This window comes from Primulina huaijiensis, chromosome 2 (assembly GCF_012295235.1).
Source record: "Primulina huaijiensis isolate GDHJ02 chromosome 2, ASM1229523v2, whole genome shotgun sequence".
Taxonomy (NCBI): domain Eukaryota; kingdom Viridiplantae; phylum Streptophyta; class Magnoliopsida; order Lamiales; family Gesneriaceae; genus Primulina; species Primulina huaijiensis.
In genome coordinates, this window is record NC_133307.1 from 27,219,976 (window position 1) to 27,235,687 (window position 15,712).

Consider the following 15,712-nt stretch of genomic DNA (forward strand, 5'->3'; position numbering starts at 1 on the left):
ATTTTTATTTGACAAAAAGTTTAATAATACGATATCACTAATTTTTAAATGTTTTCATATATTTAAAAGTATATAATTATGTAATATATTCAATTATTAGCATCTTCGATCCTACGCATAGTACAATTCATTTTTTTTTAAAAAAAAAAATCGAATTCATAAATTAAAAAAAATAAAAAGAGATTATACATGAAAAATTATTTTGACAAAGATTAGATACGTCTACATCTTATCATACAAGATGTTCGATAAAGTAATATCGATAAAGTAATATTACGATTCCATGCAAGCTCCACAAGTTATCATAAAAGTGGTTAATTAATAATAAGTTTAATTATTTTATCTATAAAAATTAACATTTTGAGTTTGGATTCTCCCTTTAATTAAACTCGTAAAATAATTATATATAAATCTATAATATATGTGAATATATACGTTTTTATACACGTATTTTTTTAGTTGGTCTGTCTTGTGAGGATGTTACGTACGATCGCACGAGCAGTAAAGTTGGCACACTTTTTAGAAACGCGATGGTGTTTTTTTGGGATCTTTTTACCCATCTTTTAGGTCCTATTCACGTGATAACTAAAAGTAGCTAGTCACTGTATATATATATAAACGTATTTCAATTATATTTAATCATCAATTTTAAATTAAAAAAAATTCTTAAATCGAGATATAAAATAAATCAACACATGCACATAGCCCCTAGCTTGTCAAAGCTAGCTAGCCTTAAATCATTCCCCCATTTGACCTTAGAGCACAACCTTTTTTATGGTCTTGATGCTCGAAAGTCGAAATCTAAATTAAGTTTCTCTCGATTATATCATTCAGGTGGTGAAAAAATTTAAAATTTATTGTAAAATAATGTTCCAAACCTTGTAAGAATAGTGGCGACGAGTTCCCGTCTATAAAATATGGATGTGTGGTGATGTAACATAGAAAAATCTCATTCGATAACACAAATCAATTTGTTGATAGTCCTTGTAATATATATTTTGAAAAATGTGCCATAATTCAATGTAAGATTAAGTCAATTTAAGGTTTTTCTTTGCGTCAAATTGTATATATAGAGCAAATCTTTAACGAATTCATTGATCCGTAAAGTGAAGTCAAGTGACTACCCTTTAAAGTCATTTCGAAAATGCTAGGCCTTTTTATTAGTTTCTTTTTTCAGAATCGAAAATTAAAGCTAATTTCCATTAGTTTTTTTTTTTTTTTTATCTCAAAACATTTAAAATCATATGTATAAATATTTAAAATAGGGCATAATTTTTTTGAAGTGGTACGTACATATAAGAATAAAATATCGAAATTTCGATGTTTATAATTTTGTTTCTTGCAATTTGATCTCTACAATGTCAAATTTTTAGCACAAGTATGTTGAATTAAGGCAAAAACTTGTGTGAAACGGTCTCACAGGTCGTATTTTGTTAGACAGATCTCTTATTTGGGTCATCCATGAAAAATATTACTTGTTATGCTAATAGTATTAATTTTTATTGTGAATATCGGTAGAATTGACCCGTCTCACAGATAAAGATTCGTGAGACCGTCTCACAAGAGACCTACTCTTGAATTAATATCCAAGAGATCCCGACATTTCGTTGATAAGCTAGACTCAAACCTAAGATCTTACTTGCAATAACTCAAATTTCTTTTGTTTCCCTAATCTACACACATTAATAAAAGAAGTCAATTATTAAAAAAAAATTATAGAGAAAACTCGAATCGAAACCCAAGAAATCGCAAACATGATTACACTCTTTTCTTTAAAAAAAAAAAAGAAAAAGGAAAATATTGTTAAATATTAGTTGTAATTATATTATAGGCGGTAAAGACAGATGACATGCACACAGAACTATATATTCTAGGTACTTACAAGCAGCATAAGGCCAATGAATACGTACAAATACATAAATGCAGAGAACCGGGTGTGGCCCCCATTCACCCAAAATCTATGGCTCACCGTTTTTCGAAATTAAAAGTGAATTTGTTTTCTTGAAGGCTAAATAAAGCTTAATTTCGAAGAGAGAATAGAAACAACAGAGTTCTTGTACATATAGCAGTGGTGGTTAGAAAAAAGAGAGGAAATATTCTCTTTATCGATCATTAATTAGATGGATTTTTTGGTTTTTTTTTTTTCTCTTGAAATAATATTGGTTCTAGCCCTTCACCAGATCCTCTCTGTTAGGAATATTAATCCCAACTTGAGTTGTTTTATTTCTGGGATTCGAAGTTTTTGCGTGTTTTCTTTCTGAGATTGGAGTATTATTAATTTCTCTGCTGCTAAAGATTCATCTGTCTGTATTTGGAGAAAAGTTTTCTTGTTTCTTTTGTACTGTAGCTTCCTCCAAATCTTTTTTTTTCTTTGTTCTTACTTTACTTGTGTGTGTGCGTGTCTGTGAGAAAATTTAAATCTTGGTGTTCATTATCGTCCTTGAATCATGTCCGGTGATGTGTTTTCTATTCCTATTTCTTCAACCAAAGTCTTCCCTCAAGAACAAGAGCAAAACCCTAACCCTAAATACAGCTCAACCAACCCTTCGGCCAAGAAGAGAAGAAATCTACCGGGAACACCTGGTAAGATTCGTGTCCACTTCTTCTAGAAACGTAATCTATAATAGGTTTTATTTGTTTTCTCACTTTATGCGATACATAATTTAGAATTGGATTATTTAACAGATCCAGATGCAGAAGTCATCGCTCTCTCGCCGGGGACACTCATGACCAAGAACAGATTCATCTGCGAAATCTGCAACAAAGGTTTCCAGAGAGACCAGAATCTTCAGCTCCACAGAAGGGGCCACAATCTTCCATGGAAGCTGAAGCAAAGAGCAAACAAGGACCAAATCAGGAAAAAGGTGTACATCTGCCCGGAGAAAACCTGTGTCCACCACGACCCGGCGCGAGCACTAGGAGATTTAACAGGCGTTAAGAAGCACTACAGCAGAAAACATGGCGAGAAGAAGTGGAAATGCGAGAAATGCTCCAAGAAGTATGCGGTTCAGTCGGATTGGAAAGCTCACTCCAAGACTTGTGGGACTAGGGAGTATAAGTGCGACTGTGGCACACTTTTTTCCAGGTATTTAATTCATCTTTCTTGTTTGGGAATATTTGTGGCAAGAATTTAATGCTGCCTTAATTAATGCACTTTTACAGTTTCAAAATTTATTGCGAGCAAATGATTAGGCAATTACTGTTGGAAAACAGTGTTCTTTACTTCTCCTTTATTGCAGGAGAGATAGTTTCATCACACACAGAGCTTTTTGTGATGCCTTAGCCGAGGAAAGTGCAAGAAATATCACAACTATAGGAACAAACAATCTGAACTTCAGAAATGAGCATAGTTTGAATGGGAATTTGATGAACCTCCAGCCTAGTATTTCTCATCTCGGGACCGGTTTTGGATCAATTTTCGGGGCCGGAAACTCCATTCTAGGGGACAATCACGATAGTCAACACAAGTCAAGACTACCGCTATGGTTGGATCATCAGAGGAATACTCCGAATTCAAGCCTTTTCATTCCTTCGAATTCGACCCCGTTCCCTGAAATGATGCAAATGGGATCCAACAATTTGTTCGGATACGGAAATCTGTCTCTCTCGCCTTTGCCTCAGTCGCAAAGCTTGAAGGAGGAGACGTTTTTGAGCAAGGGGAATGCAGATACGAATACGAGTAACACGATATTGGCTGATTCAGTGTCACCTCTTTACAGCTCCGAGAATCAAATGCACCACGCTGGTCCAAAATCTTCGTCGTCGGCTCCGATGTCCGCCACAGCGCTGCTACAGAAGGCGGCGCAAATGGGGTCAACTAAAAGCAACCCTACATTTTTTGGCAACACCGTCGGCGTACTGATGAATACTTCTTCTCCTTCATCTTCTTCCACCAATGCACTATTTTTCAGCAATCCTTTCACTCAGAACAGAAGCGAATTGCACCAGGTTTTCGGCAAACAACCGGACATGATTCAAACTACTAGCGGGTTGCATGGAGTGGTGGATCAGAATGGTTTAACGAGGGATTTTCTTGGCATGGGAAGAGGCGGCGGCGGCGGCGACCCCTTTTTCTCACCTGAGCTGGAGAAATTTGTTTCGATGAGTTCACCGGTGGGACTCAGCCAGTTCACTGGCAAATCAATAGATGAATTATAGTTTGTTTAATTTTGTTTGTTACAATATTTTCTTCTTTGTTTGTGTACTATTATACAATAAATGTGACCATTGTTGCCTTATCTAGAACTGGCAGTTCATTCAGTGTATTTGATCTTCTTCGTTTCTTCATAAAATCAACATTTTCATCATTAGGTATGCAGTGTTACATGTGCAATATCAAGCAGAGAGAACCAATCTAATGGAAACAAGTTTTCTGTGAAAAGTTTTTTGATGGGGTACTGCATATATAATGTAAGTCGTAGTTAATTTTGGATGATTTTTCAATCAGATTTGTATTTGTAAATAGGTAAATTTGCAAATCTGGTTCTATATATTTACATTTTTACAATTTTGGTTATTTTTTATGTAGTCGATTTCAGTTTTAATCTACTATAATTGTATATTTTTCAATTTTTGTTCTTTTCTCGACTTGACGAAGAATTGACACAGAACTCCCGATTAATTGAAAACTGAAAGATACACGACTAAGGTTTTATCATTTTCCAATCTTACTTATAATTTCTGTTTCTGTAATAAATATATAAACTCAGGAAATGCAGAACTCCATTCCAATTGTATCTCCCTATCTGCTTAGGTCTAGCAGGGAAATCACATTCCTGAGACAATTTTCGATTTTTACGTACAATTTATAATTTCGTATCATAAATATGGCATAGTACACTTTTTGGATTCAAGCAAACGTTTCGAGAATGTTAATCTTCATCGTTCTGACGGCTGCGTCACATCATTTTCCGACTGAACTCGAGCCGATATTGTTGCACTAAAAATGCAGTATTATACACACACACACACACACATCACGAATTAATTAATTAATTAATTAATAATAATAATAGTATCAATTATTTGCACCTTTTAAATTCATCATTCATTATATTCCTGCATGCATGCTGGCTGCTTTTCTTGAATTCTCTGGTGAGCTGGCCGATGAATTATGATATATTATTGGTTGACTGTTGGTTTCAGAAAGTGGGGCGACGCCTTGTCAACGTTAACAATACTGCATGACCTTGGAATTAGAGCAGAATGTTTAGGTAAAACATTTAATAATAATAATAATATAATATATACTTATGACACGATCTCATTAATTTTTATTCTTTTTATTTATAATAAAAATATTATTTTTTATACATGATATAAATAAAATATACATCTAACAAAATTGATCCATGAGTACGTCTCATATAAATTTCATGTAATAATAATAATTCATTCTCGGGCCGATGAAAAGATTCTTGCATCTGTTTTTGTCGGTATCTTTCCAACTCTGTTTTAATTACCTCTTTCTCATATTATTAATTAAAATTTTATATAATCACTTTCTTTTATTTTTTAAAATGTACATGATGCTACCAAATTCACTTTCACTTAAAAAAATCAGATTAGAAAAAAAAGGCATCATTTAAAGAGATTTAAGAATAAGTGACATAAGTAACTATCTTAGTCATCAAATGTAATTTGCCTTTTTTCGTAAAGTAATATATGAAAATAAAAAATATTATTAATAAATTAAACATCATGTTTGAATTTATACATTTACTTAAAAATAATAATTTTTCTTTCAGAATTTATATAAATATATATATATATATATATTTCTTACGAATTGATTTAATTTAATTTTAAATTATTAATATTTTAAAATAAAAATATAAAATTTAAATGTACACGTAATGCTTTTGCCATGATCTAGTATTATTCCTTGTGTATGTGTGTGGTACTTGGCGGGGACCCATACAGCAAGGATATGGGTCACGAGTGTCCTTCACAAATACACTTGTACGACATGTTATATATAACATATATGGTGCATGGCAAGTCGGACCACAAAAATATATTAGAGAGATGGATTTAATTGTACAAGGAATTTTTTTTAAAAAAAAAGAATAAATAATGCAATAATATTGCAATTTAATTCACTTTATATGTAATGGTATAATAAGCTAATTTTGTATATTTAATCTATTAATTTAGACATATGAATACGATCATCTAGAGTTTTATAAAACAAAATATCCAAGAGCCTCTGAAATTGAACGTGGATTGAATTTTAAGTTCTTATTTTTTTTCATTGAGTTTCAGGAGGAATATGCGTTTAGAATCCGATCGAGCCGTAGGTCGTAGTCGATAAAACGACCATTTTCGAAGGACGCCTCTCGATGGAAATATATTTATTCACTTGAAAAGGCATAATCATAATAATTAATCATAACACATGAAAATTATACTCATAATGATGATATACTTTTTTTTTTTTTTTGAAAAACACCCTATAATTTTATAGTTCAATTCTTTGGTGCACAAATCAATGTATTTGGGCCCAAATACAACATTGTTGGGCTGTCGTTTTCTACACACCCATCACACTTTTTTGGGCCGGCTAATTTCCTTGGCTCGTCGTTGTAGATGTTGAAATAATTGAATTTGAGTTGATAAATTTCAAAATTTTTGACTTATTTAGATAAAATAAATTTAAGTGAATTTTAAATTTATTTTGTATATAATTTACTATTTGTAATAGTAATAATTGTAATTGATTTGTTACGCGTGTCATCTGAAATTTATTCTTCAAATCATTTACAAAATCAAATCATTTTCTTCAAACCAAATCCTTCCATCCAAATACAACCTAAAATATATATCTTGCAACTATAATTTTCAGATTAATAATTAACACAATAATTCTACCATTATAAACAACTTAAATATTCTGAAACCATACGCTACTAAGTGTGTATTCCTTGGCTTTAGCACATGCATAGTTTAAAATTGATGAATATTGTACTTGATATTATCAATTAAAGGCTATTAATTTTATTACACATATGAAAAATAATAATAAAATAGATCATAACATAGCACTGAGCAATACCCAATCATAAAATATAAAGAAAAATATCGACTCATTCTCATTCAAGAAAGTGCAAGCAAAACCAGTACAATACTGGAGATGAATGCAAAAAACTGGTTTTTGGACAAACAATTTTCCCCGGAAGAATCCGACGGGCTGCCATCATCGGTTCCTGATGAAGAATCCGGTGACGAGGTAGCTTTCTTGGACTTCAGCGGTGCCGGAGCTGGCGGAGGCGACTGGAAAAAGATGAGTGGGAGCAACACTTGGTCCACCTGATACACAGCCAACTGGTTGTCGCTATACACAGAATTGGCTAACGTTGCATTAGTCACTCCGGTGGTTATATTCACTTGACTTCCATTTGCAGTCACGTTTAAGGGGAATGCTCCTTCGCTTCCGCCGGCCTGAGTACGTAGAGGATTACTCACGGTTTGGAACTGCGACGGCGAGAAGAACGAAGGTACGACGTGGAACTGTATCAGCTCGACTTTCTGCTCGTCGGTGAAGGAGTTGAGTGTGCCTGGTTTGAGATTGGAGAAGGCGTTATCGGTCGGGGCGAAGATGGTAAGGCCTTGGTTCGAGGTGTCGAGCTGTGTGTCGATTTGATCAGCCACTTTCGTGGTTTGTAAAAGGCGAATGAAGGTCGTGAATTGTCTGGCTTTCTCGAGGATCGCAGTGAGGTTGGTTGGCCCTGGTGATGCGGGGGCGACTGCCGGAGACTGGGCGGAAGTGGGGGTGGATTGGAGGAGGAAGATGAAAAGAAGAGAAAATAGGGAGAAAATATGCTTCATATTTTTTTTAATTATAAACTATATGAATAATTTTTATGTTATTTTATTTTTTGAAATATTTAATTTTGAATTGGGTTTTCAAGAAAACAAATAACGAAGAGGTTTGGTTTTATAATGGGTTGGAGGAGTTCATGTTTCTATTTTAAATTAGGTAAAAGATATCGAACTCATAAGGTGGAATGACTACTTCGATAATCTACATGCAACCACTCGATCGCTTGGAATTAAAGACAAACAAATCGCTGATGATTTGAAGAGTATGAATACAATCAACCAACTAATGCCTGTGGATAGATATGCCGAAACGAGTTGATCGTCGTACATGTAAATATTTTTAGATTATACTTGAATCGATGAATTTGAGATGATAAATTTTAAAATTCATTGTATTGTTTGGATAGACAAATTATGCAATTTCAATAGAAAAATTACGGTGGATTTCAAATACACTCATGATGGATGTAATTTGAAAACCATATATCAAATATTTTTCCAAATCAAAATTTTTTTTTCAAATCAAATTCATCAATTCAAATGCATAATTAGATTACTCTAGTCCATATGTATGAAATGTGACTGCATAAAAATTTGTAACGATTAAAGAAATTTTTAATGGTCGTAGACTTTAAACTGGTGTTTGATCGATGGTTGTCCATAAGGATAGAATGTATATTTCTCCACTTAAATTATTTGAAATTTGAACCATGTTTTCTTCTACAGGTTTGGTGGAGTTGCAAAGATCGTAACTCATGTCACTTAAATTATTTGAAATTTGAAATTTGAGTACTACACTACAGCCCATTTTCCGATTCAATGGGAGTCGCAACGTGGCAGGTTTGGTGGTGTTGCAAAGATCGTAACTCATGCCAAGTTGGAACGAAAATTCTCTCAAATACTATCAATTTGTATCAATGGAATTCTGATTCAAGATTGATATGGTCTAATAAGGATTTGGTGGCTTAGATTAAAAAATGATTTTGGTAAATTCGAAACTTTCGTTACACGTAATAACTTGTAAACTACGTAAATTAAATAAGCCGTATAGGGTAAGTCATGTAAAACAAACTCGCGTGTTGATAAGAAGAATCGAATCCGTGACTGATCATCAAAAGTTCACTCATTGAAGCAGTATGAGCAAATATTAAATACACTACTCATTATATATTAAAAGTGTTAAAAGACATTGTATAGCTCAAAAGTCAAATCCTATAATTGCACTCAATTGGAACAAGTTTGAGGAACCATCCAAACTAGACGTTGTGAGCCATATTTTCCTTCATGCATGATCTATATGAAGAAAAGGAAAACCAATTATTGAGTAAATATATATATATATATATATATATATATATATAAATTTTCATTGTATTTTGTTTCTGTTTTCTAGTGTAACACCAATAGTGATGACTCGGGATAGATTGAACAGAGATGCGAGTGCAAATATGAAGCAAAGCCAAAACGAAGGTAGAATAATCAAGCATGCATATAATTCGTGGGATTGCTAACAGGCTTTCATCTTTACGGTCTATCGTTATCACTTTTTCGGGTAATTAATGGTTGTATCTGTTGAGAGAACGAGCAATACTTTCTTGGTGTTTGTGAAATTGATTGTGTACAGAAGTAATGCAAGAAAATTGTGGTCTATCGTCTGCGCTGCTGTTGGTGTTTCCACTGTGATCAAAGCGATGATAAACGTAACAGTTTTCTTAGGGTCTTCCCATGGCATTGATGAGACATGAACTACCTCGTGGTTAGGTCGAATCAGCAAGGTGTAATCTAGGTGGTCTTCCCAAATGTAGGCCTGTCCTCTGGCAATAAACTTAATGCACCTGCTCGAGTGAAATAAGCGAACCTAAGGGAGAAAGAATGTAAAAAAGGATGAAGATATGAATCCACTTGACCAATTCCAGATACGATGATTACAATCTACTTTCATAATGAATTTGTTTGTCGATTAGAAAAGAATTTTTTGAATGAGTTTGCTCCAAGAATAGTTGAGAAGGGAAATTGATTGAGAGGGACACTAGGCGGAGTGGCATAGGGAAGGAGAGAAGTTGTCCGTGGAAATAGGAGTTAGACTGGAACTCTGCTCTTTTTTTTTTTTCCTTTTTTCTTTTGCATTATGATTTAAAATGTTACAGTTTTTATGTTTAAATTAATACTGTTCAACATATTTGCTAAAATATAGTTCAACATATTTGCTAAAATATAGATATACTAATCACCTGACTAAATTAATACTGTTCAACATATTTGCTAAAATATAGATATACTAATCTCACCAATCAATCATTAACAAGCTAGCATAGCCAACCATACAACTGGTTTCCTTTGGTTACATCCTTTTCCGTGTTTAATGTGATGCTTCCCTTGATACCCTGGGCCAACTAGTAAAAAGATTCAGTTTTCTACCTGCCTTTCTAGCATCACATACAAGTTTGTCTTATCTTCCGTCTAGCAATGTAATGGTGATTTCGTTTGTTGCATTTTCTGCATTTGTGCTTGATGGCCTCTGAGTGACAATAACTTCTCTTTCCGTGAAAAAACCTGGCTGTTTGGCTTCAGGAAGGACCCCTTCGTTGATCAACATAAAACTGCAGTAGACATACTTGGCCTATCTTCTGGTTTCTTTTGTACACATAACAGAGCAACATGGATTGTCCTTCGCATTTCAGAAAAGTAAAATGGTTCAGCTAAACCAGGATCAACTAGTTCCAGCGACCTCCCTTCTTTATAGAGTGTCCATGCCTGTAAATTTAGTTTATCACAGTAATATATATATTTGTTTCATATATAAAGCGTTAATCGTTTCAAGATTCACTTTTTAGTTCTAAGCTACTACACTTACATGTCCAAGAAGGTTGAGATTGTCAGCATTGTGAGAAAATCCTCTGTTTCTCATTCCACTTACTATTTCTAGCACTATGACTCCAAAGCTGAATACATCTGATTTTGCGGAGAATAAGCCATCTATAGCATATTCTGGGGGCATATAGCCGCTACAATAATGAATTAACTGGAATATAAATTCACAAACAGTGAAAGGTTATAAGTGACATGTGAAATTGTTGAGATGCTTACTATGTTCCAACAACTCGCCGTGTCTTAGCTTCAGTCTCGGTACCTTGAAAACATCTAGCCATACCAAAGTCTGATATCTTTGGGTTCATGTCTGAATCTAGCAATATGTTGCTAGTTTTGAGGTCGCGATGTATGATTTGCAATTGGGAATCTTGATGAAGATACAACAGTCCCCTAGCAATGCCATTGATAATATTGAAGCGTTTTTGCCAATCAAGTAACATGTTTTTTGTTTGGTCTGTTCAAATTATTCTACAAAGTAAGTATTTTCTGTTTGATGCGTGAAAATCATGAGTGATTTCAAAGATCCAACATCCACTGGCGGTACAAGATGAACTACCTAGTAGCCATTACATGAATCTTTCCTCAAGTTTATATGTTATATTGTTTTTCTGGTGACGAGCATTAGCAGTACTTGATTCGTCCTTGTAAATAATTACCTGGGGCTAAACATGGTTTAAATAAGATATGTTTAAGCAACCAAGTTCATTACTTCAGGCTACAACCATTTCTTTAATTCTCATGCAATCTGATTCGAGATATTAGCGTACAAAGTTCAAGTACTCTCCAAATAAAATCATGTCTAGGCTTTTGTTAGGCATATATTCATAGATCAACATATTTTCATCTCCTTGGATGCAGCCTCCTAGAAGCCTGACGAGATTTCGATGTCGAAGCTTCGAAATAAAGATGATTTCATTCTTGAATTCGTCTAGTCCTTGCATGGAGTCCTTGGATAAACGTTTCACAGCAATTTCTTGTCCATGTTCCAGAATTCCCTAATGTCCCAGCTTTTTAATGTAAGGTAGTAATTTTTAAGATTGTATTTGAATTGATGGATTTACCATTATGAATGTGAAATATTTAGTTCCAAATTCATTGATCCAAATGCATAGCCTTATTAAATTTCAGTGTTCTAAAAAGCTCCGCTTAAGCTTGAAGCTCGACAAAAACGCCCCGCTTCGGAGAAAGCGGAAAAAAGCGGTCAAACTAATTAAACGTAATTAAGACATTTAATTAAACGTGCTTAAGTAATTAATCGCATCTGTTTATTTTTTTATTTATTTTTAATTTTGAAGATATGTCTTTTTATTTTAAAATAATAAATTAAGTTTATAATTTAGATGTTTATTTTTTAATTTTAATTATGATTAAGCGTGTGTGACAATGATTTGACAAATATTTAATATTTTTTAATGTGGTCTAGTTGCAAAAACAATTAAAGATTGTAATTTTGAGATTTTTATGCTTTTATAAATATGAGAATTAATGCATCAGACTTAAATTTATCATATTTATGTATTATTTTGTATATTTATTGGGTTGAGAAAATTACAATTACACTAAAAATAAAACACTTTTTCACGCTTAAGCCCGTACTAATTTCGCTTAAGCTTGAAAATCTTGGAGCTTGACATCCGCGCTTCGGTGCGCTTCACGTTTTTTATAACCTTGCTAAATTTGAAGTAATAATTGAAACTTCATTTAACAACTTGTAATCAAAACTCCATTTAACAACTTCCGTTCTTTCCCAATCATGAAGTTTCCTGTAGATTTTTACAAGTTAAGAAGCTGAGTGTTCTATGGACACAGTAATTCGATCATGTTTGCAAAAGGTTCATTATTTATTACACTTGGGAACGTTTTTATCTTTAGCTCTGCTGCAAGTGTTTCTTGCCGTTTGTAAACCTAGTTTTTTATATTAGATAACTCTTGGCCATCTTTGATCAAATAATATTTACTCATTTTCCGTTTGTGATGACTAAAGCAGTAGTGATATTAAAATAAAAAAAGGTTATCTTGATCTTAGAGGTGAACAGATAATACCTTATAAACTGGACCAAAGCCACCCTCCCCAAGCTTGTTGTCAATCGAAAAGTGATCAGCAGCTCGCAAAATAATTGATAGACCAAATAATGGTAGCTCTGAGTTCTTCTCACTACTTCCAAAATGTTGGCCTGCAAAAGGAAAAACGTAATATACCATTTATACTGGAAGGTAAATACTTCAAATCTCCAAATGGATTGTTTTCTTCGCTGCTATGTTTCTTGAGCATAAAGTCTGTTCTTACCTTTTGTTCTAAGGTTTTGATAATTCAACCGCTTCCGAATATAGAGAAAGATGCTAAGGCTAATAAGAATAATAACCACCACTGATGTCAAACTCACTGCAACTGTTATATCCGTCTTCCTTCCTTTAGAATTAGCAACAGTTTCTGTCCAATCAAGCAGGCCATACTTCATTATAAAAATATTGGGACTCCATTTTTTCAAAAATATCTGTATCAAATCTTACATTTGAATTAAAAAGAAGAATTCTCATTTTTTCTCTCATGAGATTAATTTCGTTAAAGGTACTTCTATTCTTAAATAGCAAATGTAATCGGTCCACGATAGCACTGAGATATTTCTTGATCAATTTCACCCCAGTATAAAACTGACAAGTTGCCTGTACTGTGGATGGCATAATGTTCAGAAATCAGTTTCTTTGATCGTTTTGTGTGAAAAGCAGAAGATGAAGTATATGTTGCGAGCAGTGAACCTCGGTTCATCCTGAAGTATTACCTGCCTCCTCTGAGAATGACATTCTGATGTAAATATCATCTCCATGTTTTGGTCGATCTTTCATGTCACTCAAGTCTTCAAACCAAAAAAGACATCCTGTGCCTTTGCTTCGATCCAACTGTGCGTATGCCATACAAGAGCAGTCCTTTAAGCATTCTGCTTTGCAATCTTCAAGTGTCGAAATCTCGACGTAACGTGAATTTCTTGAGTCCGGCAATTGAATGCCAGAATATTTCAAGAATATATCTCCTTGACAACTCAAGTTACTCCGTCGAATGCATCCATTCGACCTATCTGATCTAGTCCAACCCTCTGGATCTTTGGGCACAAATCTATCTAGGCATCTACAGAAGGGAGAAGCGGTATTACATGTAGCATATGGACCACATAACTTGTATTGGTCACAACTATCTGCGGGTAGGTTGGCGTACATCACCCAACTTTGAGTTGCACTAACCCAAGTCCAACGTTGTACGTAACCACTCTGATTGACTACAGCTACCGTAATGACTGATGTACCGATACTCTCTTCCAAAAGGTATACCTCCTTCTCAGTCATTACAAGACGCAACATGTCTGTTGCATCATTTCTTTCCTCTGGTCCCCCACTGAAGCCAAATCCATTCCAAGGACCAAGTCTAAATTGTATTTTTGTACCTTTTTTTAATAGCACTTGTGGTAACCTGTTGGATCCAACTGAGTAACAAAATCGCCTGGAATAGGGTCGTCGTCGCTCTTCCAGGACGTTAAGTAAGTTTCAATACCTGTTACGTAGTTCCTTCCGAGCTTCATTCCAGGTAAACGCGTATCAGTGGGATGATCAAAACTCTGCCAAAGGAAATTCTCTGGCCTGTCATCATTCGCATCTCTTACCACTAAATTCCCTGAGTCTAGCAACTATGCAATCGGGTTTTGTACGGTCCTCGATTTTTTTGAAGACCAAACTGCTGTTCCGTTGGTGTCATTGAGTAGCACCAAGAATCCTGGCTCGACAACCTTTAGCACACCTCCTGGCCCTGTTAATGGAGCTTCTCTGCTGGCAACCCAAACGACTCTCCTAACTTTGATGCTCCTGTACCAAAGGCCCACGTATCGATTCGTTGACTTTCCTGTTCCGAAAAATCCCAGTTCAAATTCTCCATCAGATGATACCATGGTCTCACCATCTCTGATCATCTGAATAGTAGTTACTATATCTGTTGCACCAAAAGTTGTCTGAATAACGAAAAGAAGTGCCAAAGATAGGCCCCTTTGTAAAGTTTTCATCGCTACAGCTGCTGCTAGTTTACGTAAACGAAGCGTTGAAAACAAATGTTTATTTGGGAGCTAATTTGGCTTCTTCCAATCATGAATCGTGAAAGTGCTGTAGGTAGAACTTTTAGAGACTTAATTTTTAAAAAAATTTTTTTTTTTGTGTGATGGGTTTGTTATAATTAAATTTTGAATCCAAAACTCGTCTCAAAGTTTGGGATCTTTTGATGTCGAGCATGTTATAAATTAATATGCTTAGTGTATCTTTTTCGTCAACTGTATTATGCTGAAAAATATTTCTAAAACATAGTAAGGTCAATACAAGAAAAATATTCCAAAACGATGGCTGCAGCCAGTCTCCGGCATTGATGGAGATGCTTTTGTACAACGTTTAGCCCCTCCTTTTTTGGGTATTGAGTTTCTAGTGCTAAACCAAAACCAAATCGTCAATCAAATCGAAAATATTAGTTTTCGTAGAAAAAAAAAATTCTCAACAAACCTCACCCTTAACTAAAAAATCATTTATGGGATTAGATATATAATTTACCCGAAACTCATAGTCCATTACGGCTAAGCAAAGTCCTAACCAAACTTCAGAAGTTAAGTACTGTCTCATATAGCTAAGGGAATATCAATCAAATTAACAGTAATTAATCATGTTTTGAGGCCCTAATCATATCATATAACTTCAAGAATTGTTAAGCTAAGCGGATACTTGAAAAATCCAAATCACGTAGAAGATGCCCAAACCCTTTTGAGATCCATTTGTGTGCTGCTTCTCCTCCTTTTTGTTGGCTGTCTATTTCGCGCAACTTTTGAGACTAATTGAAGGGCAAATCTTTATCACAAAATTTTAACCGACCACACACTTGTCTGTCCTTATTCCTAAGTCGAAGCGAATTGAACCGGAAAAACTAGCTTATTTGTGGGTTTTTGAACAGAAAGACTCCTCGTTTCTTGCTTTCCTGTCTTTCTTCTGATTACAAGTT

General features: G+C 34.4%; 2 protein-coding genes, 1 long non-coding RNA gene and 1 pseudogene across 3 annotated transcripts; 2 read left to right on the top strand and 2 right to left on the bottom strand.

Annotated features, from left to right (window-relative positions):
- Nucleotides 1–2,014: 2,014 nt before the first annotated feature.
- LOC140971175 (zinc finger protein JACKDAW-like) lies at nt 2,015–4,310 on the top strand. The gene is made up of 3 exons (XM_073433295.1): nt 2,015–2,583; nt 2,686–3,085; nt 3,240–4,310. Exons 1-3 carry the CDS (start codon nt 2,448–2,450, stop codon nt 4,156–4,158), a joined length of 1,455 nt encoding a protein of 484 aa, XP_073289396.1. The 5' UTR covers nt 2,015–2,447; the 3' UTR covers nt 4,159–4,310.
- A 2,625-nt stretch (nt 4,311–6,935) lies between these two features.
- LOC140971177 (fasciclin-like arabinogalactan protein 11) lies at nt 6,936–8,143 on the bottom strand. Its single transcript, XM_073433297.1, has one exon. The coding sequence runs from the start codon at nt 7,825–7,827 to the stop codon at nt 7,096–7,098; it is 732 nt and encodes a 243-aa protein (XP_073289398.1). The 5' UTR covers nt 7,828–8,143; the 3' UTR covers nt 6,936–7,095.
- Nucleotides 8,144–10,052: 1,909 nt separating this feature from the next.
- LOC140971178 (G-type lectin S-receptor-like serine/threonine-protein kinase At4g27290) lies at nt 10,053–15,618 on the bottom strand (annotated as a pseudogene).
- Nucleotides 11,014–13,521, top strand: LOC140971179 (uncharacterized). The gene is made up of 3 exons (XR_012174257.1): nt 11,014–11,139; nt 11,470–11,713; nt 13,384–13,521. It is a non-coding gene; the product is annotated as an uncharacterized lncRNA (long non-coding RNA).
- Nucleotides 15,619–15,712: the final 94 nt, after the last annotated feature.